The sequence below is a fragment of the Parasteatoda tepidariorum genome, chromosome 5, assembly GCF_982258835.1.
Source record: "Parasteatoda tepidariorum strain Cologne lab strain chromosome 5, Ptep-v5.0, whole genome shotgun sequence".
Lineage (NCBI taxonomy): Eukaryota > Metazoa > Arthropoda > Arachnida > Araneae > Theridiidae > Parasteatoda > Parasteatoda tepidariorum.
The window spans coordinates 79,103,783-79,131,320 of record NC_141759.1 but is presented as its reverse complement, the minus strand read 5'-3'; the positions used below and the strand labels follow the sequence as shown (position 1 = coordinate 79,131,320).

Below are 27,538 nucleotides of genomic sequence, written 5' to 3'. Positions count from 1 at the left end.
AATAATATCATAAAGTACGATTTCTACTTATAAATATAGCTCAGGAGAAAGTTAACTCAAAAATATGGTAAAAATTTTTTTTTTCTTTTCTTAATCTACTAAGTTAAACGCATTGAACTGTTTTTAATTATTGCTAAAAATTGATAAATTCTAATTTTTAGCTTTTTTTAACACATTGTAAGGAATTTTTATAGTGTATTTCTTCACATTTCAGTCTTGAAAAAAAAATACAATGACACAAATAGTAAGATATCTGTATGGCATGAAATTGTCTGACAATTAAATTTCAACTCTTATAATTTTTAATTGTAGTTGAAAATTCCGACCGATAAAATCAAAGATATTTTGACAAAGAAAACCACGTTCTGAAGGCATATAAACAGAAAAAAAAACTCAAAATATTATTATTTTTTTAATGATAAAAGTTTAGTAAATATCGGTCAATATAATGTACGCGGCGGGTCTGAGAAAATTTTATAAAGAATTTTTGGTTTACCTTCATTTATTTTGTGCAATTTTTTCACATTTTTATAACATTAAAAATTTAAAACAAAGAATATTTTTTTATATGATTTAAGCTAAAATTTATATTATTCTCTTAAGATTTATGAAAAAATTATGCTAGTTTATATTTATTCTGAATGAAATTTTGATGAGTTTAAAAAAATAAAATACATACGCCATTCAAACTGCATAAATTCTATCCCATAAGCAGAATATTTTCAAATGTTCTGCAACAGGACTATGCTCGGCAACAGGACTATTTATACATATGTTCTACAAGCATTTCAAAGTGAAAAAAAGTCAACTTTCGTTAAAATACTATATTTTCATTTATTAAAATACGGGATCATACACAGATACACAACATTATTTTTTAAACCAAGGCAAACATTCTTGATTTGTTACTTTTTCAATCACTTTTGAAGTACAAAATTTTGTTAATGACGATGATGAATTATTAATAAAATGACTATGATCTGAAGGTCCGGACATTAAAATAAGGGCTGCCTTAAATGTCTTTCGAAGGGACAAATGCCCAGATGGTGCACCATTTGCAAACACAAGCATTCGCTGGTCTGTTGTTCCAACAACTTCTTAATCTCCATCGAAAACATTTGATCTTTTAGAAACAATTCTGTCAATCGTGAATCCCCACGATTCACAAATTGCTTCACAAAATCTCAGAATTTAATTCTTTTACGGCTTGCTTTCGCAGGAAAACGCTGTCCCTAATTCAAGATACAAATTGTTCCACAGGACTTCATTTTTTCTGCGACGAACGTCACAGTTTTAGGCAGTTTCTGCTTCTGGGGATTCTATAAACTTTTATAAATACGTATATTGTATAAAAGTTAGAATTTAGCATGTTACTTTTTCTGATGATGTAAATCTGAGTTTTGAGAACTTTAAATATGAAGTACCAGAGACATTCGGGATTCGTAGCAGGCAGCAAGTGTAATCGAACTGACCTTACCCCCTCTAAAACTATAAGCCCCCTCCCTAACGGGAACTGCTGAGCTAGAGCATTTATATTTTAACTAGAGCTCTCTGTTTAGTGACAATACAAATTATAATCGTTTCTTGACAGCTGCTATCAGAATTTAATGCAAAATTATCGCTAAAATTATAATCTTTTCGGCTAGTTCAAGATTAATAAGTGCACTTAAAATTCAACTGAAGTTCTGTGGAGGATGACATCTGAAGATTTACTCGTTTTCATAACGGGACCAGCAGAATTTATCGACAATATTGTCAAACAGAAATTAGTGCTAACAGTCCAGTTTTATAACTTTCCAAATAGTTAATTTGATCAAATTTTAACTGTATCTGATTACCGTCATATTACCATCGAATTTATTTGTGGGAAACCAAAATTCCGACCACTTTTAGATAAAAACTACGTTTTTCAAATAAACTAAATAAGTGAAAATTATTCAATTGTTTGTTAGACCAGAAACGAAAAATGTAAGGCACATCATTTTAGTATTAAACTTCTATCACCAGTCGACCCATTCCCTCACACGTCTTTCAGTAATGGTGCACCCTGATACACATAAAATTATTCATTTGAAGAAACGTATAGTCTGTCTAAGTAAAGAACTCCTCCCCCCACAAAGTCTGAGGGCGCCTGGTGCTATGGAAACAAGAATTTCAACTAATGAGAGACGATAATAACATTAATATTTAAAAAATTTCTTTTATGATAACAACTTAAAAAATCTTAATAACGATTGACATATTAATATATATTCATAATTGAATTTAAGATTGCTTGTTAATTGATCGATATTATTCATATTTGAATTTAGGAAGAGAGAAAATAAAGGATTTAACATGTGTGGAAGACACATTATCCATGAATGGATATGAGAGATGTTTCAGGGATCTTCCAGCAGCCATAAATGAAAGTGAATATGAAATTCAAAGGTAAGCTTTATCTGTGACAATACTTAACCTTTTAAAATCAGGCGTTACTTTAGCATAGATACAAGAACTGCACACAATATTTCATACTTTTAAATACTTCTCATCCAAAATAGCTTATGATTAGGGTGTTACAAAACTTTAAAATGATGATAGTGTCTTGCCTAAAAAAGCAGCTTTTACAAATACAATGTGGGATTGCATTTAGAAAAGAAATTGAATTTCTATGCTATAAAAGAGTGCATACTTTGAGATTGGTAATAGGACCACACATCATGTTTTGAATACCAGGTTAGCCAACTTTCTAAGCTTTTTGTAAAAATTTATTCTAGTGGTAGATATGGTTATGCTTCAATGCATTATTTTTCTAATTTGAACTTATTTTCCACACCACTATATGTAAATGATTTAAAAGCTTATATGCAACGTCACTTTATCCCAGTTGTCACGTGGTGGGGCTTTTAAAATGTTGGCAAAAGTACCTAAAATTTTAAAAGCTTTGGTTTTTAAATGTCCACCACTGTATAAAATATTTTGGAAAAAGCGTAGTAGTTGGCAGGCCTGGAATGCTATAATTTAATGCTGCTGATTTAGATAAAGATTTTTGTTGGCATGTTTTAAGCTCATGCTGGTTTAACACAGGTTAAAGAACATCTTAGATCTATATCCTACACATTTTATAGTAGGGAAGATTTGTAATCTAATATAACTAAATATAATATAACAACTAAATATCTAAATATAACAACTTAAACTGAATACTAATAGACATTACGTGATTTTTGCATTATGCGAAGATGTAAAATTGACTAACCATTTACTGTTAACTTTTTCAAAATCAAAAGAGAAAACCAAGTGATATCATGCTTACGCAAAACGCTCTGCAGCATCAAGGTAGCGATTTCGAATACCACAGGCATTATTTAAATAGGCTTATGCAACTTTTATATTTATAGATAGCCAGGGTGTTATGGAGGTTTTATATTGTCTTGTCCTACTCTCTTTTGTGATATAAGTTCTTCAACTTGATTAGTATTTAAAAGGCGTTGTTGCATTGAGCACACAAATCTACATGCGTAAGTGAAAAAATATACACTCAAAATGAAAACAAACATGGTTCTGTCCGAAAGGTGTTTGGTACTTTCAATCTTTAACAGAACACGTTGCATGATACAAAAGGTTGAGCCTGTTTGCAAGATTATAAAACAAGTGGGCGGCTTTTAATTTTAAGCTCCGACCCCATGTGAGTGGATTGTTCCGTTTCTTTTGCAAGTGGAAAAAGGTTGGAAATGCATGGTATTCCTTAAGCAGATGGGTTTTTTTTTACACTTTTAAGGTGCCATAAACCTTTATTCTCTACTCACACATTTTTTTCTAACTTAAATTATGCGAAATTCTTAGCCACACCTGGGACAAAAAGTATTTCAACAACTTAAAAAAATATATGAAGGAATATAATGGTATAAAAAAATCAACACAAAGCAAGAATCAACAAAATCGAAGTGGCGAAATACTTTTAAATGCTGTTTATTATTAGAAAAGTAATGATTCATTTTCGATTCCCTAATTCTGAAAAATAAAAGAAATTTAGTCTACTGTATTCTTTTTAGTAGAATATTCCCTGCCTTTCTCTACCTGCAAAAGATAGAAAACAATCTAGTTCCATTGGCCGGGAGCTTAGGATTATAGGAACAGTACCGAACACTCATTTTGTAATCTTGCGTCTGAGACAAATATTTTTGTTGAAAACAAAACATCTAAGCAACTGTTCCAATATCGCATAGTCCACCTATGCATAAGCTATGGCTGCTCATATTCAGCTCAGAGAGGGGGTTCTACTGCAGTAAAGCTTAATTTTTTTCTGCAATAAGAACAATTGGAGTCCTCATGACACAATGGTCAAGGCTCTGAACTGTCATTGTGAAAATCTGGAATTGAATCCCCAATGGCTGCTTGAACAATGAGAGTCTTGATGACTCAATGGTTAAGACATTGAACTGCCTTTACAATGGCAGTTCTGTACTTCAATGAAGTAAAGGAACTTAAAAAAAGAAACTATTAGTCTTTAAAAGCAGTGACTTAAAATAAAGCCAAGCAGGCTTTCACATACTTGACAAAAAATTCAAAATTTCTGCCAAAAAAATAAATAAATAAATCAAATGGCACTAATTGCTTTTAAATTGGCCAATTAGATCTAGACAGGGATGAGATTCTTCCGCGGATTCGCGGATTTCCGCTTTTTTTCAGATTTTTCCATTTTTCCCGCTAATTTCCGCTGAAATTGTTTTTTGCACAAGTTAAAATATTTTATGAGGAATTTAATTTTTCGCGGAGCGAAATTATTGAAGTCCTTATTCCTCCCTCTGAAGTTTCTCTAAAAATCATTTCCTTGGGATAAAACTGGTTGACCTTTCTTTATTCAGAGATGAGATTTTTTTTGTCTCTCGAATTTCAGCTTTTTTTATCAAAAACTCCGATTCTCTGAAAGTTTCGTTTTTTTTTATAAATATCCCGCTTTTTTTTTTTTTTTTTAAATTCAGTCGTTGAAGTAAAATAATTATATTTATTTACGATTTTCAAAAATAAACAGAAAATTCAATCTACGCCCTAGCTGCTAATCCTTCCGCATTTTTACTTATATTAACTATTTTCTCCGATTTCACGCGCAGAAAATAAGATTTTCCGTATTTTTTATCCGTCGGCTGGATAGCTCTTATTTTCGTAATTCAGACGTCGCTGCTTCTTGTATTCTGGCATGAAAACAAAAACAAAAAAAAAGAAGAAACAAAGGGGAAAAAAGAGAACAAAAATATTTGCTGTGAAAATATTTATTTGCTCATTCAATTAATCTTGTAAATTTTTATTTATTATGTCTAAACAAAAACAATACAAACAAGCCTATTAGAAATCCCAAGTCCAGACTCTGCAAATATCTTGATTTTTATTCACGCGATTTTAATATCAATCATCGATTTTCGTATTTACCTGATTTAAAAGTTGCGCATTGCGATTCTTATTTACGAGATTTAAAAATCCAGTATCGTGTTTTGTATTTATGCATTTTTCAAATCGCGATTTCATTATCAAACCTCGATTTTCGTATTTACCTGATTTAAAAGTTGAACGTTGCGGTTCTTATTCAGGCGATTTAAATATTGTACATTACGATTTTTACTTACGAGATTTAAAAAATCAATATCGCGATTTGTATTTACGAGCTTTTAAAACCCTATGTAGCAATTCACGCGAGCTTAAAATCCAATGTCGTGATTCGTTTTTGCGGTTGTAATTTCGCACGATTTAAAAATTATGCATCGAGATCTAAAAATTAAAAAATCATGATTTGTATTTTCGCCTTTTTTAAATTCGATGTAGATTTTCATATTTACGTGATTTAAAAGCCTCATATCAGGATTTATAATCACATGGTTTACAATTACAAGTTTAAAAATTGCACTTTTTTTTTATCAAATTTTTGTTTTTATTTATATATATATATATATATATATATATATATATATATATATATATATATATATATATATATATATATATATATATATATATATATATATCTTTTTTCTTGGATTTCCTCTTTTTTACTTTCTGACTACTCTCATCCCTGTCTAGAGATATAGCAAAAACAGGTTAAAACACACACAAAAAAATTCTAAATAATTTATTTCTTTTATGTAATCAGTTGATAATGAGGTCTGGAATTGAATCTCCAATGGCTGCTTGAAGCCCACCCAACTGCCGATCGAGGGTACCATTTTGTCTTAACTACAAGTAGCGCCTGTGTGCGATGATACCACAATCATGAAATTGTGAAGCCTTAACCTCCACAACCACCTGACCCACCACGGGCTGTTACAGAAATGATTTACTTTTATAAGAACAATATAAATTTCTCATAAAAATTTTAAGTGTGAAAAATTACAATACGTGTGAAAAATGTCTTTCACTCTATGCCTATACATATTTAAACAATGCATTTTAAATTACAGTGCAGTGACGAAAGGAATAAGATGTACAAATCGAGAAAACATCGAATGTAGCAAAGAAGCTAGGACCAGCCTAAATAGGATTGTTAGAACATTATTCGGAATAGATCAACCACCTGAAGAAGATGAGATGGATGAAAAGCCAGAGCCACCACCCCCTAAAATGTGGTACGATTATGTTGCGGAACCATTTGTGACAGCTTGGATGGCAGTCAAAAACTTCTTTGTAAGAACGTTTGGATAATTTTACTGTTGTACTATGTTATTACACAGGGTTCTGACTCCATTTTTTAAGCTAAGCCTTTTTTTAAAAAAAAAAAAAAAATTCGTTTCAAAAAATTTGCCATATCAAGACCAATCTTGAAAAATAAAAATAAGTAAGAATAATATAAGTGGTCGTACTTAACTCAAACTTACTTATTTTTTTAAAATTTATTTTTGCATTCAATGATTTAAGTTTCTATTTACATTTCCAACGTTGAAAAAAATTGCAGTTATTTATTTAAAAAAAAAATGAATAGTAATCAAGTGTCAATGGTTCTGTGAACATTAGATTATTCTAAGTTTTCATTTTAGATAATAATCTTCTCATTTTTTTAAGACTTTTACAATTTTTCAGTGAATTAAAATCATGTGATGTTCAAGCTTTATAAAAATTGTACTTGTAGTGATTTTGAAATAATTAATAAAATGTTATGTTTCATCGTTTTAATGCCAGCCTCTTCCTTCTAAATAAATAAATAAAATTAAAAATATATATATATCACAGTCAGTGAATTACTACACAGGTAATTTACAAATAAAACAACAGCCCTATTGTTGGGATTGTGAGTTCTAAAAATATAGTGATATCAAGTTTTAATTAAGAAAAATGTTGTTTCATTGTTTTAATGCTATACTTCACAATCCAAATAATAAAATACAGCAACAGCCTTAAAGTCAAAATTATACATTGTAAAAAATAATGTCATACCAAGTTACATACTGAATAAAAATATTGTTCCATTGTTTTAATACTAGTCTTTACATTCTAAATAAATAAATAGAATATATATATATATATATAAAATTGCTAGTCACAGTCAGTGAACTGCTACACAGGTGATTTAGAAGCAAAGCAATAGCCTTTAAATCAGGATTGTATGCTCTAATAATAATGTGATATATTAAATACTCAATAAAAATGTAGTTCAATTGTTTTAATGCTAGTCCTCACATTCCCAATAAATAGATGAAATTTAAAAAAAGAATACACAACGGCCAGTCATAATCAGTAAATCGCTACGCAGAGGATTTAAAAGTAAAATAAAAGCTCATAAGTTGAAATTGCATATTCTTAAAATCGTTTGATGATCATGTTTTATGATTTTGAATCGCTCAATGTTTTCTTGCTTTAAAGCTAGTCTTTAAATCCCAAAGCAATAAAAAAATCATGCATATTTAATTATTTTAAAATAAAAAAATAAGAAAACAAGTTTTAAACATAAATAAACACAACACTTTTTATTAAGATATACATGATCATTTAAAAATAACAACTGATACAAACAAAGTTGAAGATTTGCATTGACTAACTACTATTTCATTTTCTATTTTCTTCATATAACTAAGACTTTGTGCAGAATAGACAAAACATCAAAAACAACAACAACATATGAGGTATTGAAGAAAATATATAACAATTACCTATGAAGTATTTAAAAAATACATGACCACAACATGAATTCAGATAATTTCATAAGAAAAATACGTTAAGAAAGCAAACTAGTTCCTCTCAGACTTAGTATACAAGAAAACAGAACATTTCATAAAATAATGAGAGTTCATCAATTTTAAATCATTGTAAAATTTACCACATTTAGTGAATTCTGTCTTTAACCTATTCAGGACTGGGAGAAGGAGAAAGACCTCTTTCAACGGCCTGCACTCTCTGAGAATATATATATATGCACAGGGCAGGGTGATTTTTAACATTAAGTTTAATTTCAGTAAAAAATTCCCTTGAAATTATTATTGCATTACAGTTTGTTATGACTGATAGCACCTGAATATTCTCGAATTAAATGCTCAAGAAAATAATAATAATAAATTGCTAAGCATATCCAAAACATACATGCCTAGTAAAACGCTAACTGCAAATGGTAAATCCACACTCACATAAAACAATAAGCATTGCATCATTTTCTTGCTTCATCAAAATCTAAACAAAACCCCAGAGCGCAGTAATTCAAGAGCCCAATCCTCTCGAAAGAACCGAAGATGCACAGTTGTTCATGCGTTTAAATACCCTGGATCAAACAAAAAAAATTTGGCACCAAAAAGACATAAGATTAAACACCTGTGAGATATTATTCGAAATTTCAATGGACTTCCACAACCATCTAGTGGTACATAAAAATTGGAATAAAAACGTTCCAAACCCATGCGATCACGGGCTGCTGGGGTCAGAAAAGCCCATCTCATGCATGATATGGTGGAGCTTGAGGGAGAATTGTGTCATCAAATATATGTGATCACAATCCCGGACAGGTAAAATTAAGAATGAAAATTTTTTTAATAAAAATGAAATGAAGTGAAATGTTTAAAAGCTTCACAATAAAATTATTGAAGTGGATGGCGATACTTTTCTGATGAAATATTTCATAATAAAATCTAAATTTTATAAATCTAATTAAATGTTCCTTTTTAAAAGTTGAAAACCTATAAAATAAAAGGAGTTAAAATTTGCATCATCGCAAAAAAAAAGTTACATATTGACTGCTTTGAATAAAACAGTATTAGGTGCAAACAGTTGATTTGAACAGTTAATTTCAGTTTTTTTCTTCTTGTTACTAGACTTTGAGGAACTGTGTTGTACTTTGATGGGTAGGATATACTTTAAATTATTTATTTTTAATGTAAAACAAATGTAAGATCTGAAAGGTATGCATATCTACAATGAAAGAGGAAGGTATTTGTTTCTTTGAGCTGTAATTCAGATCACACATAGTAAGAAGTGCATAATAATCTGAACTTCTTACTATGTGTGACAGTAAGAAGTGCATCAATTCATATTCGGAAAAAAAAAACAGAGTACATAAAATAAACACTTCTCATTTTCATGATTTATCTCTCTTTTTCCATCAACTTTTAAACAGCTTGTGTCTAGCATCTTTTAGGAAGGATGGTTCCTTTATTTTTATATATATACATAAAATATGAAAGCGGTGGGAAAAAAATATCCACATAGTAAAAGAAAAAAATTATGCACAAGCATTTTGTTTAAATAAATGTTTTAACACATAGACCACTTTCTGTAGCTTAGTATTAATCGGCTAAATAACTTGATTTTCGTTTTTAGTTGGAGCAAAATATTTTTTTAAATGTTGAGTAGTTTATTTTAAAAGTTTCACTGCTTTTTTTAAAAAAATATTAACCATTTTTCTTAAATAACTTTTGTTAAAATTGCATCAGCAAGGCAAATTTTTTCCATACAATTTATTCAAGCATAAGTTTTGTGTGCTTAAACTTTGCAACAAAAAAAATATATATTATCTCGAAACAAAAGTTTGAAAAAATATTTTTGAAACTTTTATGCAAGGTAACAATCAAAACATACAAGTTATATTAGTTTATAATAAAAAAATTAACGCTAGATTCTTATGTTCAAATTATATTATTTTAAAAATAAATTATTATAATAAACCATAATACTCTTAATATAACCACACAAAAAATTGTCTTCTTATCTAGAGTCTTGTGTACACTACTGTCAAAGTATAAGTTAGTTTTTCAAAGGAATCTGTATAAATCTATCTGTTATGTTCGTTTTCAATGTATATAGTATTTCAGTTTTCAAGTATTTCAGTTATAACTCATTATACTTTTTCTATTAGATAAAGATTTTCATATAAAAAAAATTACCAATTTGAAGGCATAAATCTGTAATAATGTCTAAAAGTGAAATAGTACAAAAAATTTCTAAGTAACGAAAATGAAACTAAATACAAATGAAAAAATTATGCAATAAAACTAAAAACGTAGAAAAATGCATTAACAGAGTTATGAGAATTTTCATATTTAGTAAACAGCAATATAACTTTCACATTTTAAAATAAATAAGTCAACTTTGAAATATAAAACACCTAGTAATGATGAATCCATTGATGGAATGGATTTTATCTATTAATGATGGAATGTATCAAGAAGGGGTAAGATAAAATATTTGAGTAAAAAATTTCCAGATAAATATAATAAAATATTAACTAAAAATCTTTAAGTAGATTTTGACATTGCAAGATTTGGTGGCAAATATATGAAAATGTAAATATAGACGATTGTAATAGATGATACATTGCATCAGATATGCCAATTTACCATCAAATATGAAACTATCTTTTTATTATGTATCTAAGTTTATAGTGAAATTATTAATAATTAATTATTAATATAATTGTACTATTTTTTTTATTATTATTCATGGGAAATTAAGACAAAGATAGGATGCTTGTTAACAATATATTGAGGCTCTAATGTGTAAAATATTGTAAATGGTTCTAAAAAATCAAATTCATTTAATTTGCATTAATAAAATTTAAAACTATTGCATCGAATTTTTTATGTGTATGTTCATATACACTCACTACACAGCAAACCCCTGATCATTTCTCTTGTGGTTTATATGTGATCTGATTTTACAAACTTTTGCATGCACCAAATGGTTAAGTAAATTTCAAAAACTTTATTAGAGATTAAAACTAACGATAATCTGTTGGTTCAAGACCACTTCAGCATCATAAAACAATAATCAATAGTCCTGTGAACTAAAGACCAAACAAGTCTAAAGGGATGGTATGCCGCATGGATCTTTTTTGATTCTTCCCTGTTTTGCCCATGCATTATTGAGGAGAAGAAAGATAAGCTTGACTTCCAAGCATCTAGTGAATTATCAACTTCTCTGCAGAAGGGAAATAAAGTAAGATAAAAAAATTCAGGTTTAATGACATCATTTTCAGAAAGCAGTCAAGATTATCTAAATATGGTTCAATTAACCAAAGAACTCTCCAGGGGAACTTTAGGTATTTGTTTCACTGAACCACGACATAACTCGTCCTCCTAACCTCCATTTCTAACAGTCTAATTTTATAACTATTGTCAATGGTAGTTGTTCAAGAGAAATGGCAAGGAGAGTTCTTTAGTTAGAGAGACAGTACATTTCTGCTGTGATTCATACAAGCTTTATATTTATTTATTTTTATTTTTCATTTTGGTTCCAAATCTACTCTATTTATGAGTATTTTCTTCATGTGAGATTCTGCCTTAGGATATTTTGTCAGCTTGAGTCTCTGTCCCATGGTATTTAAATAGATATCTTATAATCTTTCTTCATTTTTAAGATTTTTTAGGATAATAATATTATTTTTTGTCTTGACAAAACACCAATTACAAATACTGGGGAAACTAACTTAATTAGATCAAACAAATGAGAATGAAAATCTTTTGACCATTTAGCAGATTAATTGCAGAATAGGCCAATTTTCTGCTGTCACCCCAAGCAGTTTTCTTGATAATCAGAGATTTTCTGTATTTCAATTCAAAACATGCTTTAAAAATTAAAATTGCAAACATAAAAATGAAAATAGAAAAGTGCTATAGTTAAATGCAATACGTATTGTGAGAAAAACTTCATAATATGTCTTACAAAAGATCTGTTAACAATATACATGTATTAACTCCAAAGTGCAAAAGCAAAATGTGCAAAAATCACATAATATTAAATCCATACTAACATGGAACATGTAATCATATTATTTACACTTTAATGTTTCATTTATCACAGAAAGAAAGTTATAAAGTAACTTATGCCACAGTTCAGGATCGCTCTTGTAAGCAGTGTGACTGCCGTTTGGAATTTCAGCTCCTTGACTATTTGGCAAAAAACACAACTTAGCAGAATTTTCTCCTCGATCCTTCTCACCAAATACAACTAAAGTTGGTACCTGGTAATGAAAATAAAGATTAATTTTATAATAACAGGAGTTTTTTTCTGAAAAAGTAAATATTTAATCGATCAGAGCGATATTAGAAAACAGATGAATTTTAGAAACAAGTAATATTAAAAAATTTTTTTGAGTCAATACCTACTTAGGTCAATGAAGAAAAATTTTATTATAGTTACTTTTTAATAAATAATAAAAAAAATTTCTTCATATAAAACTAAAATTAATTAAATAAACTTAATTAATTAATTAATATTTGAAAAAACTGTATTAACATCAAGCGTCATCCACTACAAGTTTAAAAAAATGTATTTAAACTTGAGTAGATGAACAAAAAGTTTTTATTAACGATTGAAAATTTGAACAAGATACATAAATATATATAGAAAGACTGTGAACTAATAGTAGGAATCGATAAAATAAAAAAAAGGCGCATTGTATTAGACAACAACAAAAGTATAAATTTGGTGAAGTGGACCACATGTGCTACCACATAATGTTTTTTATTGAATTTATCTGACACAGCGAATAAAAAATGATTAAATATTTAAATGTGCGCAATAAACTATTTTCCTTTGTTCAAACTGAGCTATAAGTTAAAAATTATCACTCATGTAATCTTTAAAATATGTAAAAGACTGAGTCGCTTATAGAAAAATTTCAAACAATGACTAACGCTTAACCAATCAGAAAATTTCCTTTTGTTTTCCACTTCATTTTTAAAAAAGTAAAATAGGTTTCAGATGAAACTTACTCAGACAGATGGTAAAAATATTACTTAATAAACAGGATTTAAAGAATAATTTTTGCCAAAAATTTTACATTGAAACAAGAACATCAGTTATTAATATATTCATTTCTGAAACATAATAATGCTGTAATGCTTCATATTTTTAGAGTTGCCACTCAAATCTCGAAAAAAAAATTCCCAGTGTTTTCCCTGTACATATTATACACAATATATTAAGAGAAAACGCAAAAATTACTGTGCTTTTGTGTGAGCTATATTTAGCTATTATGCTAGTTTCAATTGCTGGACAAGTAACAGCTGAACAAACTTTAATAATGCTATAAGTAAATGAAATAGTTTAGTACAGCTGAAATATCATCCTTAAATATCCCATACACTACGCTTTAAATGGTCACCATTTTTTAAAAAAAAAATATAAGATACAAAATTCCCTGTATTTTCCAGGTTTTCCTGTTCTCCTGTGGAGTGACAACACTGATTTTGCACTGTAAATTTTTTAGGATTGCTTATTTGACTAAACATTAACAACGCCTAAAAACCTGTTATTTTTCCACCCATGTTCCAATCTTTGCATTCTTAAAGTTGTGTATTTCTATATCAATCTGAAATGCTATTTTCATTTCAAACTACTAAAATGTGAAACATTTGGTCGTTTTAACGACATTAAAATAATTTGTTTCATGTCTTAAAATCTTATCATTTAAATAATGCGCTCACCATTAAGTACAGTAAATAAAGAGGAAATAATTTGCTTGATTTAACCCTGCTAATTTTAAAAATGTTCTCCTTTTATATAGATATAAATTTAAATAATTATATTAAACTACTCTATTTCAAACTTAAATTTACAATCATGTATTACACTGACATGTTATGCAACTAGAATGAAAATTAATGAAACGGTACAGTAATTAGCTTGCATACTTTTTTGAGATATTAATGAATAAGCATATAAAACTACTGAAAACACACACAAGACAAACACATATCCCACAAGAATTTCTGAACATAGTAAAAATACTGAAAAATCATATGTCTGATTAAGTTTAGATAAACATTATTATCACTACAATTTTTATTTTTTTTAGGTCATGTTTTGAACAGTTTTGCACAGTTTAAGCAAAAAATTTGAACCATTTTTGCACTACTTTTAAATAAATGAAAGCAGTTATTTTATTTAATTAAAATAAATAATTAAACAAAATTATAAAATTAAGAGAAATAGTTCAATTTATGTAATTAATTTCTTTTCTTGCATTTTTTAAAAAGCATAAGAATTACAGGATGGTTATGTAATATACTGATAATTATATCACTCTGTTAAGTTTAAAAAAAAATAATAAAGTTGTAGAGCAATTATCTAAGCTGCATTTGGCTTATGTATACTTACATTTCGATAATGATCATATTATCTTTTAAACCTAACAATCTTACATTGATTATAAAAATAAACCTTTTTTAAGGATTCATTTGATTTTAAACCAATAAATAGAAATACCATAATTTGTAGGGTTCATACCAGCTATGAAAGCTTAATGGTCCAATAAGACCACCTAGTTATTCATTCAGTGTTCCCAAAAACTTAATGTGGTAGACAAACTCAAGAAAAAATAACTTCAAAACTACGTAATTAATTTCACGGTACACATCAAAAATTATTAATTGCCATCTATAACACCCTAAAACTAATTAGGTTCATTAACCCAAAATGATTAAAGATTAGTGCTTAGTAAAATTAAGTGTAAAAAAGCTAAAATAATATTAGTAAATAGATTCAAAACAGAGATTAAAATGCTGAGACCAAAGAAACAAAGTACATGAATGCAAAGCACAGTACAACATGTAAGTTTGAAATTTCAACATTTAAATGTAAACATTTTTGTATCAGGCACTTTCTGCTATTCCATTTAAATTTCATACCACACATAGAACAATAAAATTAGAATAACAAAATTTTTTTAAGTGCATGGAATTCGATGCAACAAAAAAAAAACAAAAAAAAATTTAGAATTCCAAACATATTTCAAGGCAACAAATTTGTTGCCCATGCATGTAATTTTAGCGACTTTTCTAGAACATTTGGCGACAATTGTCGTCATGAATCTTAATAATTTGTAAAATGAAATACTTCTGAAGATTATCTTTCCAGGTTATTTTGAAACAAGTATTAAATTAAATAACAGTAATTAATTGCTTGCCTTTATACAACTCAAATCTGGAGGTTGTTTTTTCAAGTAACCTTTAATTCTTTCACAGTCTTCACTCAAAGATGTTTTGTAGACATTTTCACCATTTTTGCATGAACTTTTGTCCAGAATGTTTATACCCACAGGTGCAACTGGTACAAATCCAGCAAGTTTGTCAGAATGTTCCAAGAGATACGGCAATGAGAAGGAACCACTCATGCTCGGACTAACGATCACAGGATTCTTCAGGTTCAGTGTTTTGATGACACTGTCCAAAAACTCCCCTCTGTTCAGGTTTTCAATGGCTGGACTCTTACCATATTCTGTGATATAAAGATATTAATTAATAAAAAAAAAATCAAATATTTTTAAAAAACATTTACAAGCACAACACACCATTTTTATCTCTTCACAATATATATGTATATTAATGCTGTATAATAACAAAAATTTAATGTTTCATCAGTTAAAAAATTTCCGAAATTATTGCTCAAAACATTCATATGAAATTCGGAGTAATTCTTATGTAATTTGGAGACTTCTTTCTTCAATTTTAAAGTATATTTCCTAGAATATGAAAAGTTAAATGACTTGAGAAGGCTGGAAGAAATCACTTTAAATGCTTATCCTGCTACTCATGCATACTTAAATTTTAATTACATAAATTGTGAAATATTAAGCTCACAAAACTTTTTTTTTTTGCAACTTGAATTCTGCTGTAAAAATTAAAAATTTTAAAAAAAATTTCAACATAGCTTAACATTTTTTTAATAGAATTTAAAAAAAAAAAAAACATTTTTCAGCTATTTTCACTGAAAAAAAAAGACCTCAATAGATTTCTTTTACTGGAAGGGAAACGGAAATAAACCAGAAAGACTGAATAGTCATGCAATCTACACAAGAAAAGAAAAAACAAGCAAACAGTAGTATAGGTGATCTTTAAATATTTATTATTAATTTTTTTTTTGTGCATTTTTCCCAAACAAGAGAAATACACTTTCCTAGTCACCATCATTCTTTCTCCATCATGTTAATTGCCATTTATTAAATGTTGTTCCAAACTGGATTTTAATACTAACTTAGCTCAAAACTACATAATATTAATTAATATTATTGTCATTACATATAAAAGCAATGGTAATTTGCTTTGAAATGTTTAGGTAATTAAGTTATTAATCATGTGTTTCCCTTTAAAAAAAAAAAAAAAAAAAAACAAGATGTGAAAAATATATCAGCAAATTAAAAATGGTGTTTTAATAATGAGTCAATGACATCTAAAGAAAATTGTATTTACTTAATCTCTTTAAAATAAAAAATTTCAATAATAATTAAGGGAAACAAACTGTATGATTACAAATATGAAAAATTGGAAGTCTTAGCTTTGTAATATTAGTCTAAAATAGGTGAGTAGCATTTAAAATAGTTACACAATTCAGGAAAGCAATTCAGAACTCTACTTGAAATACATCACTGCAATTGTAGACAACGTGTATCAAATCAGCAGAGGTAATTGTGGGCCCAACTTAAAAATCCAAAAACTTTCTTGAGTAAAATCATTCAAAAAATTTATATCTTTATAAATTTAAATCATTAAATTTTCAAAACATGATATTTTAAATGAATTATATACAGCATAATTGAAATGAATAATTATGTGTAAGTTTACTTTTATCTCTAATCACATTTATACACATATACATTATCACATTTATAAAATACACAAGAACTTTTATATATAAATGTGATCAAAGATTTCTTGAAACTTCTGGACTTTGGATTTCCGGAAACTTTCGGATCAAGGTTAGCGAAAAATCTGGAAATTCGGATTTTTTCACCTCTGAAATCATCAAACTGTGATAATGGAATTGTTGATATTTCTTTTTCCAATATTTTTTTTCTTCAATTACCTTATATACCAGTGTTCAAGTCAACTCCTTATTTTTGATAAGGGATAGGAAATTTACTGGTCGGTAGAGAGTATAAGTCGATGATTATTCCTATACACGTCATGTGTAAAATAATACTAAGTGTGTGGCAAAACGTGGATTCAAAAGTTATTATAAAATATTTTATTAAGTGTGGTGGTTGAAGACAATTTTTTGCAGGACTGAGGATGAAGTAGAATAATTACAGATTGGGATCCATATAACAACACTGATAACGTTATTGAATCCTGCACAGATGATGTTGTGGAATCAACATTTGTAACTTCATGGTATGTTTTAAAAGTTTTCATAGTGATACTTTTTTAAATACTCTTAAATAAACTATTTTAGCTTTTATAATTTCTGAACATAATTCAAAGTATTGTTCCTAAAACAAATCCTTTATATGTAAGGAAAATACAGTGAGAGAAAATGCAAAATTAATTGCCTATAACATAATAATAATTGTTTTTGAAATGGGTGATTTTTGAAGGAAAAATTGATAAAGAGTTATTTATTTTTATCTCATTGTTTACAATGCATCAGTATTTCTTGATTATCGGATATCTGATTTTATTACTTGTGTATAAGTCAACCTCCTGTTTTTCATAATATTTTGGGGGTTTGAAATTTGACTTATACACTGGGATATATGATACTTTTAAATATATAGTTCAAATGGTTAAATATATAGTTCAAATGGCTTAAATATAATACAGGGTGCGGAGCCAAATCTTTCTACAAAAAATAAGCACCTTTTAAGTACTTTTTAAGCAATCAAAAAGTATTTTTAAGCACTATATGCATTAGCAAAATGGAAAATAATTTTCAAAGACTTTACATGATCATGATAAAATAACTAGTTTCTGACAAGGAACTCTTTTCCGGATTATATTAGCCACCATAAAAGGATCGAGATATTTTTTGGTTCGATTTCAGAGGGTATGAAGTGAAGCCTGAAATTGAGAATATCTTGCAAAATGCAGCAGAGTTGCACATGAGAAGGCAATAATCTCACCGAACCCAGCTCAGTAAACGCACATACAGACTCCCAAGTATTTCAGCAAACATGTAAAATGATTGGCGCTTTCATACGCTATGGACCAATGGTAGGCCGAAATGAATTGTGAAAACATTGAATAGAACAATGTGAAAAGCACGCTTCTGCATAATACGTGGCGAAAATCGACATGGTAACAAAAAAAATCTCATTTTTGAAAAGAGAAAATTAAACATTTTTTAAAATTACATCCAATTACATTAAAAACATCCAATGACAAAAGCACCTTTAAGGGCTTTTAAATAACGAAAATTGAAAATAAGTACCATTAAGCAGCACTTTTTAAAAACGCTACGCACCATGTAATATATGTGTCGAAAAGGGCTTTAGGGTAAAGTTTTTCAATTTTGTCTAATTTATCCACAAAACAATGCATAGGATTACAAGCTGAACAAAATGGAGGTGGAAAGTCGTTGACAGCGCTATGTCCTAATCTCTACCGAAAAATAAATCTTTCTATCTCTTTTGTGAAGAAGGCACTAGCAGTAGGTTTGTGTGTTGTTGGAAAAGGTGCTACAGGTATATTTGCAAGTTTATGGAAAAAAGAGTTCTATAATAGATATGATGACATTTAACAATATAAAGATGGGACACTTCATATTACATACTTATTCAATTCAAAAAAGAAATAACTTGCATAATGGATTGCATACAAGTAAAATTACAAAAGACATTTACTTTTCTCTAATGTTTTCCTATATTCTGAATATTATTCTTATCAAATAATAGAACAGTTGCACAGTCAAATTACATGATGGTAAAGAATAAGATTCAAATTGTTAATTAATTTTTATAACTAATAATATAATTTAGTTTATATAAAATATAAGATTGATAAAAGCAAATATTTTAAATTCTTATGCTTAGATACTGTTTTGCTTAACCAGATTGCAATAGAGTGCAACATAAACTAAAATTTTTTATCACAATGGAATAACAATACTAATACAGTAAATCTTTCAGTCATTAATTCATTTTTCCCTATTTTTGTACAGTATCATTTTTTTAATAGAGACTTTACTTCCATAACATGCAAATAACATTCACTTCCCTGACTTCACTTAAAACCTTTCACAAGAAGTTCAGAGCAGATTAATTGAAAAAAAAAATATATATATGTGCAGTAAAGTTTTAAGATGGAATAATCTTACTGCAAAGTACTTGGCATACATAATAATAAATACAGAAGCACTAGTAAAATAATTTACTTTGATGTAAAACATACTTGGTAAATCAATGGCAACAGGATGAAAACCAAATGCAGCAATATTTTGAATGGTATTAAGTTTTCTCCAAATATCAGATGTAAATGCTTGGCCGTGAAGTAATAAAACTGACACATCCTTCTTCATAGCAGGATTTGGATGAACAGCGTAGAGATAGTGTATTTTTGTATTCTGAAATTCAAGCAAAATGTTAAATAATAAACACAAATTAGTAAATAATATTATAATCAACATCAGATTATAAAAGAATAATTAATTAGAAAGATGATTAAAACAACATTGTTTCTTTTAATGTTCTTTGAATGGCTGAACAATTAGTTTTTACTAAGAAAATTAAAGATGGTTATAATTTAGGTAATAAACATAATTTCATTCAAATATTTAATTGTGAAGATTTTTATTAACAATATTTAAAATTAAATAATTTATGCTAGTGGCGTTGTCTTTCAAATCAAGAGTTGCTATACAAATCTGAATTCTCATGATACCTAAAAGAAAAGTTAATCCTAACATTTTTTAGACACTATGCAGATAAAAATAAAAGAATTAAAAGTTAAAAATCAAGAATTCAAATAATGCAAAAAAGCATAAAAATAAAAATTAATTTCACACTGTTATAAATAACTTATTAATTATGCATTAAAAGTAATATACAATGTATAAGTATATCAATATTCTTTTACATTAAGTTATTGGGTGTGGAATTAATTAAGTAAATTGATACCTTCATATTTATGGAAGAAATCAAGGAAAATTAAAAAATTTTAAAATTTGGGGTAAAAAATACCCTGAGCTCTTCTTTCAAATGCTGAAACAATTTTTGGTACTTAATTATTTTAAGGGGTTTTAAAAAAAATCTTCAAACTATTATTGACAGTAATGAAAATTAATTGTTGTAATAGCTACCTGTTATGCTTATATGAGTAGTGTGGTAACAGGTTCCTTAAGAGAATGAACACGATGCTTCCCCTCTCAATGCCAGCAGCTAATGCTTTTTCAATGGGAGCTTCATTTGCAAATAAATTTTTTGCATTTTGATATTTTGAAAAAATTCTTTCAGTATTTGAAACTTCATTTTTTACTCTAATTGTCTGTGTATCCACCTTCTTTTTAACTATAAATTTTAAATTATTAATGGAGTTGAAACATCGGTAATCGAGTTATCTTCTAAAAATCCGTTTTTTTTTAAAATTAAAATTCATTCAGTTAATCCTTATTTTTATCATATATCACAAATTTAAACAGTTTTTGTGTTAGGATGAGATAGTTGATTTCATATAAAGAGTACAAAGTAAAAGATTTTCGGAAGAAAAATTACAATTATAAGCTTAATTTAATAGATAATTAAACAGATTAAAACGTAGATGAACAACCTCTAAAATGTGATCCTAATTATTTTTACACCAAACCTCGTAAATAGATATAACTAATCTTTAAAGCAGTTATTTTAGTCTAATACACTAATCCTACATCAATGAATACCATAAAGCATCAATCCAATGTTTTTAATGTGGCCTTTTATGCTGAACAATAGATATGGGAAAAATCAACATATCAATATGGGAAGAATCAACATAAAATATCATTTAATGACTTGAAAATGTGTGCAATGTAATAGAGTAATGCTAGAAAAATTGATAAATTAGAAAATTATTGAGCATAAAAATTAAAATATTTTCTCATTCTAAAAATATTTACAATGCAAAAGAAAGATGAATAAACACATATTTTTTTTAAAAAATATTTGGAAATTTTGACTGGAACCTACTTTTTTCTACTCAGTGCAAACAATTTTTGACATTTGTAATAGATAGCCATTTATTTTCTGTAAGTTTCTGTGAATACAGAAAGTTTCTAGTCATTTCAAAGGCTTCAAGGCCTTCTGAAAATATTGGCACTGGTTGCACGTTTTACCCTTTTCAACCTATCATTTTGGACTTTTTCAGTTTCTCAATCACTTAAACCAACAATTTTTCACATTATCATAAACTGATGCAAAAATTGAGGTGTTATTCCAAAACAATAACAAATCTTAATTTTCTTTTCCATCAGTAGTACCAGGAGTTGCAGTTTTCTTCTTCTTCTTAAATCCTTATAATTTAAATTTTTATTTCTATTAGCAGTAGAATTTCTGAAGGATAGACACAGTAATAACTAGTTTCAAAAATGATAAAAATCGGTAATATTTACATTATAAAAATAGCATTTACAACAAGACTATTAAAATCAAACGATTCAAAATTATCAACCAAACGATTAAAAACGATAGACCAAATGATCAAGGAACCAAACCAAACGATTGAGGTTTGACTGAAAAATTTCTTTTTTTACAAAATATTTCTTAATTTTTAATTTTTTTTCAAATGGCAGGCACTGATCATTATTCTTCGCCTTAGAAAATGCCAGAATTGTAACTCATTTCACGTTACCCAAGGGGCACCTGTGAAACAAAGTCACGGAGGCGAGCAACATTACCCACGCCACACTGCCACAAACCCATTTATAGGGTGGACCACATTCACACACAACAGAGGACGAGAGAAACAACCCTGCCCAGAGTGGGATTCAAGCTAGCAGCCAATGGCTTCACAGTCAGGCGAGCTAACCGCTCGGCCATCTGGCCGGCTTTAAAAAAATATAATAAAAATAAAGGAGAAAATGAAGAAGTACAAATAAAATAACAGATCAACAATAGACTTTCAACACATAAATTTAACTAGTTATACCTGTATAGTGGCAAAATCAGAATGTACAGCAATTTGAGGTACAGTTTTGTTCACAGAACTTGGAATATCTCTCTGTAAGTCAACATGTTTCCAAAAATCTGGACTCAGTTTCTGGCCATATGTCTTGCATTTCACAACTTCTTCTGACATAATTAGATTCTGATCATCTGATGGAAGTTTCATGGAAGGAGATGTATACATAAGAATTCCTACACCAACCCAAACCAAAAATATTAAACCAGAAATAATCATCAACTTGCGACCTGCAAATAAAAACAAGGAGAAAAGCTGAAAATTTAGCAATATTAAGAACTTCAGAAACAATTATGAGAAATGCAGCATGCAAATAAAAACATATTGAAAAATGAAAATACAGTCAAACCCCGCTATAGTGAACTTTCAAGGGACCGAAATTTCGGTTCACTATAACCGGGAGTTCACTATATCCGTTATGCAGGCAATTTCACTAATGGTTCCCAAACTCCTCCCTTTTATTACATTATATTCATATAAATGACTGAAAAATATTATGTAGTAGCAAAAAATTTTTTACTTTTCATCACTCTTCGTCTTGCGTACAAATAAAAATTAGTAATCTTTAGCTGATGAGCAATCCTCAACATCAGATATGGAAACACTTCCCCACACTCAGATAATTTTTCCTGAATTTCTGTTATTCCGCTTTTTAAACCTGTCTAACCTGCCATTCGAGCAGCACATAAAAGAAGTTTCTATAGATGGTTTTAAAAATCGGTATATGTATTTATTTTGAAGTAGAAATTTCAAAATTATTACAAAGAAAATGGGGGGGGGGGAATCAGTCGAAGACAGAAAAAAGTTCATTATATCCAGCTTCCTCACTTTTTTGGTTCACTATATCCACAAAAAATAACATTGTACGTGTATAGCAGGGCATGGGACCGAGCATTTCGTTCACTATATCCGGGAGTTCACTATAAGCCGCATTCACTATAGCGGGGTTTGACTGTACTGTCAAGTAATTACAAGAAAAAATTTACTAGAACTTTTACACAATTTGGAAAAAAGAATTAGTTAATTAAGGAAAAAAAATCAAGCTAAAAAAATTATAAGCAAAAAATTAAAGGAAAATAGAAGAATTTCTAATCAATTTGTGGCTTATACATAAAAGCAAATAAAAAAAGAAATAAAAAGTAAAGAGTTTTGATTGCTGAAAAACACATAGACCCGAAATTCACAACTTTTTTGCTTATATCAAACCATACTAACTAAAAGCACTATGTTGGAGACAAATGCGAGTATAATGAAAACATTAGTAGTTTTCGGTTAATCGGGTGTTATTAAATCCAACAATTTTTTCATTTCATCAAATTCTTATGTTTTTATCAAGACATTATATATTTCTTAATAATAATTAAAATTGTTAAAACACCAAGTCGTTAACTTAGAGGGGGGCTAGTTTGGTTCATAAGAAATGCGATAGAAAGAAGTATAAATTATAAAGCAAAAATATTCATAAATCGCTTAAGCATTGAGGTTGAAACTTTGCCAAAATCTTCAATGTTCTTCAATCAAATTCGTTCGGCATTCACAGAACAAAATAGCAAATTACAAAATAAATTTCTGAAATTGACTGCTTATTAGTAAAATAAGGGATATTTTTATATTGTAATCCTTTGCAACAACTAGTATCACCAAGGTGCCAAATGAATTTTTAAATTGCAAATATAAAAAAAAATTTGTAGGTAAAGGATTATCCAGGAGTGACTACGGGAGAGATTTCCGTATCCTGATCTTCTTCTTCAGGAGCGCAACAGCCCTTTGCAGGCCTTGGCTGCCTCAACAGCATGCCTTCTCCAGCTCCCTCTGTCCATGGCAACTCCCCTCCAGTTCTTAAGTTTCAGGATCTGCGGCAGAATAATCGCCAAGTCTTGGTAACTTCTAGGCAGCAGCCAGCGAGAAACTACACTAAAAAACATCATAGAAAGGGACCAACTCGAAATGTATAACTCATAGTCGCCCCCGGGCCAACATCTACACTTTTTTAATAAGAAAAATTGCAAGTTTAAAATGTATTTGGCACCTCGGCGATTGTAGTTGGCGCAACAGATCACGATACGGATATACCCCTGACTACATGTCGAGTTGGTCTCTTTCTGCAATGTTTTTTTTTTTTTTTTTATAGTTCTTTACGTTTGCCTGCCTTGAAGTTCCCAAAATTTAGTGATTATTCTGGCACAAATCACAATATGTAAATCTTGCTATAAAAAATAATTTTTAATAGTAAGCAATCATTTTACCTAAAACTAATAATTGTTTGTTTTATAATTCACTAATATTTAAACAAGCATGGAACATAATTATTTAAAGACTGAAATAAGAAGTAAAAATAAAGACTGAGCCTAAAGCTACAAAAAAAAAACATACATTCACTAATTTAATTATTTAAAAAATATATGAGCATGAAGGGCAATGTTATTTCTTTTCATAAATGTCTAAGTTAACATTGCACTCATTACAAGACATAAAATAAACTTATTACAAAATGATAATATAATAATGCAATGACATAACTTAGCAAATATATGTATACATTAGATAGATAAAAATATATTATCTGCAACCAAACACTTTTGCTCCTTAAATTAGTAACGAGCACTTATAAATGACAATTATATTTTTCTTATGAAAAAAATACATTATAAAGCAATCTAAAAAAATTTGTCTGCAAGTAATATACACATCAAGATACGTAAATATCCCCTAAAAAATGGTAGAATTTAAGCAGCTGAATATTTTTCTTACAAAATTATTGCAATTCATAGATTATCTAGCTATTTTTATTTTGTTTTAATACTAGCTACCTGTTGAAATCATACTTACTAGACACCATTTTGAATAAGAGTAATTTTACAAAGTAATCTTATTTGCCACAAAAATCTGGATTCTTAAGTTTGGAAAAATAAGAATTCAATACAGATGTTGAACTTAATCATTGTATCACTTCGTGAGAAACTCATTTTATTTTTAAAATTAGATTCGGCTCTCCAGAACAATCAACAGCTGTTAAAATAGTGATTTATTTATTTACACTTTTCTCACTTTTGATTGCCAGATGCATTTTATGATGATCTTGCAAAATTAAAAATTCACCATTGGTTGGAGTTTATGAGAAGATTGTAGATGCGTCACAGGTTGCATTGCTAGACAGCATTGAGCAAATACTTTATCTCAGCATTATTTTTTCTACTATAAGATTGTTTGCAAAATTTATGAAACAAAATTCAAAATAGCATTTTCCTTTACAATTTTTTTAACGCTCAAATACGCCATCTGGGGAGAATACCAGTTCCATGTTTTGGCTCCCCCAATTCCTTCTCTTTTCGGTTCTATAGAAATATACTACAATATGTTCCCCCATAGTATTTTTGTATTCAATAGACAAAACTGTTTTTTAAAATTTCCGTGACATTTTTTGAAACTATGTTTATTGTAGTTTTCAGTTCCATATAGTTTTCTAACTTAAATGTTTTCAATCTATTTGAAAATCAACACAGAAACTAATGTACTTCCTTCTCCTATGACTCTCCACACGCTAATGGGGAAAGCATGCAAAGTGTTGCCATAGGTTGAGAGTTCTGCTCTACACCACCTTCAGCCCATTTTGATTACAACGCACTCCCCCATCCTTTATCATTTTTTTTAAAACTCTTGTATAAATAATGATTTGTGACCCCAAAGTTTATAATTTCATAGATCATTTATGATAATGATTCTAAAAATACATATTATGGTCTACACAGATGACTCAACATTTCCTTTAAATTAAAAAAAAAGTTTTTTTTAAATAAATACGATTAACTTAAACCCTCTATATTTTTGCAATTTTGCATCCATGCACGGCAGCAAAAAAAAATCCTCTTGCTATAAATAGATGTGCACTGCCATTTTTTCAGGCAGAAATTTTCTAATATATCGACTTCTTTTTGCACCTGAAAGGATCAAAAGTGCTACCCACGTGGTTTAGTACGACCTTCCATTTTAGAGATCTTTCTATCATAGCATTCAATGCATAAATTCCCGTTTGGTATTCTATAAACATTTAGACAATATTTAATTTAGAATTAAAAATTTCAACGAAATTATTCAAAGCATTATTTCCTTTGATGTTACCACACAATAAATGTAAGTAGTTTGAAATCCCCTTTGAATGTAGAAAGAGTGATATGGTCCCCTAAGTCCTAGGTTATCGTAATCTATGGTCCTTCATAATTTGTGCAACTTTAGTTTCAAAGAATACAATTCAATACAAGCAATTTGTCCCCTTTAATAATATTTTGCGATCTTTTTGCGAAATATTTTGCGAATTGTAATTTGTCCCCATGCCTTTATTTTCGAGTTAAAACGCAGTTACCTTGATGCATGTTGACCCAGACCAACATTTTATTTGTAATGCTTTTTGCACCAAAAAGGCACTATTTTAAAGGATATTATGTAGAAAACAGTTGCATTCTTATAACTTTTTCTGTTAATTACCAAATTATTTTTTAAGTAAAGTATTGCTTTTTAAAATCGGTCAAGTGTTTTTTTAGTAATGTGTAATATTTAAGGAATTTTTATACATTTATGACGAATGTTTTTTTATTTTTTTTTTATTTTATAGAAATTACATTTTAATAAATTCTTAAGGTCTTATTTCGTTCGCAGTTGCTTAGTTCCTGCTTAATTGGGTTAGTATCTTACCTCATCTTCCTTTGGTTTTCTTAACTGGCTGGAATTCGATTGGTTTTTTGAATTTGAGGTAGTAATGTTCAGCCGAAATGACTTAGTGGTTAAGACACTGAGTTCTTATAACGTAGAACTGCGGTTCGATCACCACTGGTTGCTTCAAGTCGACCCAGCTTTACACCGATGGGTTCCAGCTTGTATTATAGATAAAGGAGATCTGTGTGCGATCCTGACAGTATTGTGAGAGTCACCCATTATTTACAAAACTGTTTATCCTTAACTTCCATGACCCCCTAGGCCAGCAGTGGAATGTCAAAGGAATACTTTACTTTCATTTTGAAAGATTTTTTTAATCCCGAATTTCGCGCAGTACGATCGCATCCTGTTCTGATGATACGTTAATCTACAATCAATTTGTTGCCAAACAATTTGTTGGAAAAAAAGGGGGGGAAGAAAAAAAAAATAAAGCTATTGATGGCTAACACACCACCTGTTTTAGAATAATATATTTTTTTTATCGGATTTGAGTGATTAAGAATTATATGTTT

The 27,538-nt window shown here is 28.8% G+C and overlaps 2 protein-coding genes across 3 annotated transcripts in view; one reads left to right on the top strand and one right to left on the bottom strand.

Moving 5' to 3' along the window:
* Positions 1 to 7,143, top strand: part of LOC107444792 (uncharacterized) — a 37,793-nt gene extending 30,650 nt beyond the window's left edge. Inside the window, exons 4-5 of the mRNA XM_043046938.3 lie at positions 2,313 to 2,430; positions 6,435 to 7,143. Coding sequence (XP_042902872.2) covers positions 2,313 to 2,430; positions 6,435 to 6,675 — 359 coding nt within the window. The 3' untranslated portion in view covers positions 6,676 to 7,143. The remainder of the gene's footprint in view (positions 1 to 2,312; positions 2,431 to 6,434) is intronic.
* Positions 7,144 to 11,542: 4,399 nt separating this feature from the next.
* On the bottom strand, positions 11,543 to 25,525 carry LOC107444791 (putative protein-lysine deacylase ABHD14B). 2 transcript variants are annotated; one of them, XM_016059014.5, is made up of 5 exons: positions 25,146 to 25,525; positions 22,284 to 22,546; positions 19,557 to 19,728; positions 15,359 to 15,669; positions 11,543 to 12,409 (listed from the first exon to the last, which is right to left on the bottom strand). In XM_016059014.5, the coding sequence occupies exons 1-5, from the start codon at positions 25,153 to 25,155 to the stop codon at positions 12,218 to 12,220; spliced, it is 948 nt and encodes a 315-aa protein (XP_015914500.2). In that variant the 5' UTR covers positions 25,156 to 25,525; the 3' UTR covers positions 11,543 to 12,217. The 2 variants fall into 2 exon arrangements, with proteins under 2 accessions (XP_015914500.2, XP_087020499.1); XM_087164373.1 differs by having other exon boundaries at positions 25,365 to 25,398.
* Between the last annotated feature and the right edge of the window lie 2,013 nt (positions 25,526 to 27,538).

Excerpts from the sequence above, each read along its gene's own strand:
- LOC107444791 (XM_087164373.1), bottom strand. Across the intron at positions 19,729-22,283 it reads CTGATTTTGCCACTATACAG|AATACAAAAATACACTATCT; the intron begins GTATAACTAGTT and ends CTTGAATTTCAG. Across the intron at positions 12,410-15,358 it reads CAGATTTGAGTTGTATAAAG|GTACCAACTTTAGTTGTATT; the intron begins GCAAGCAATTAA and ends TTTCATTACCAG.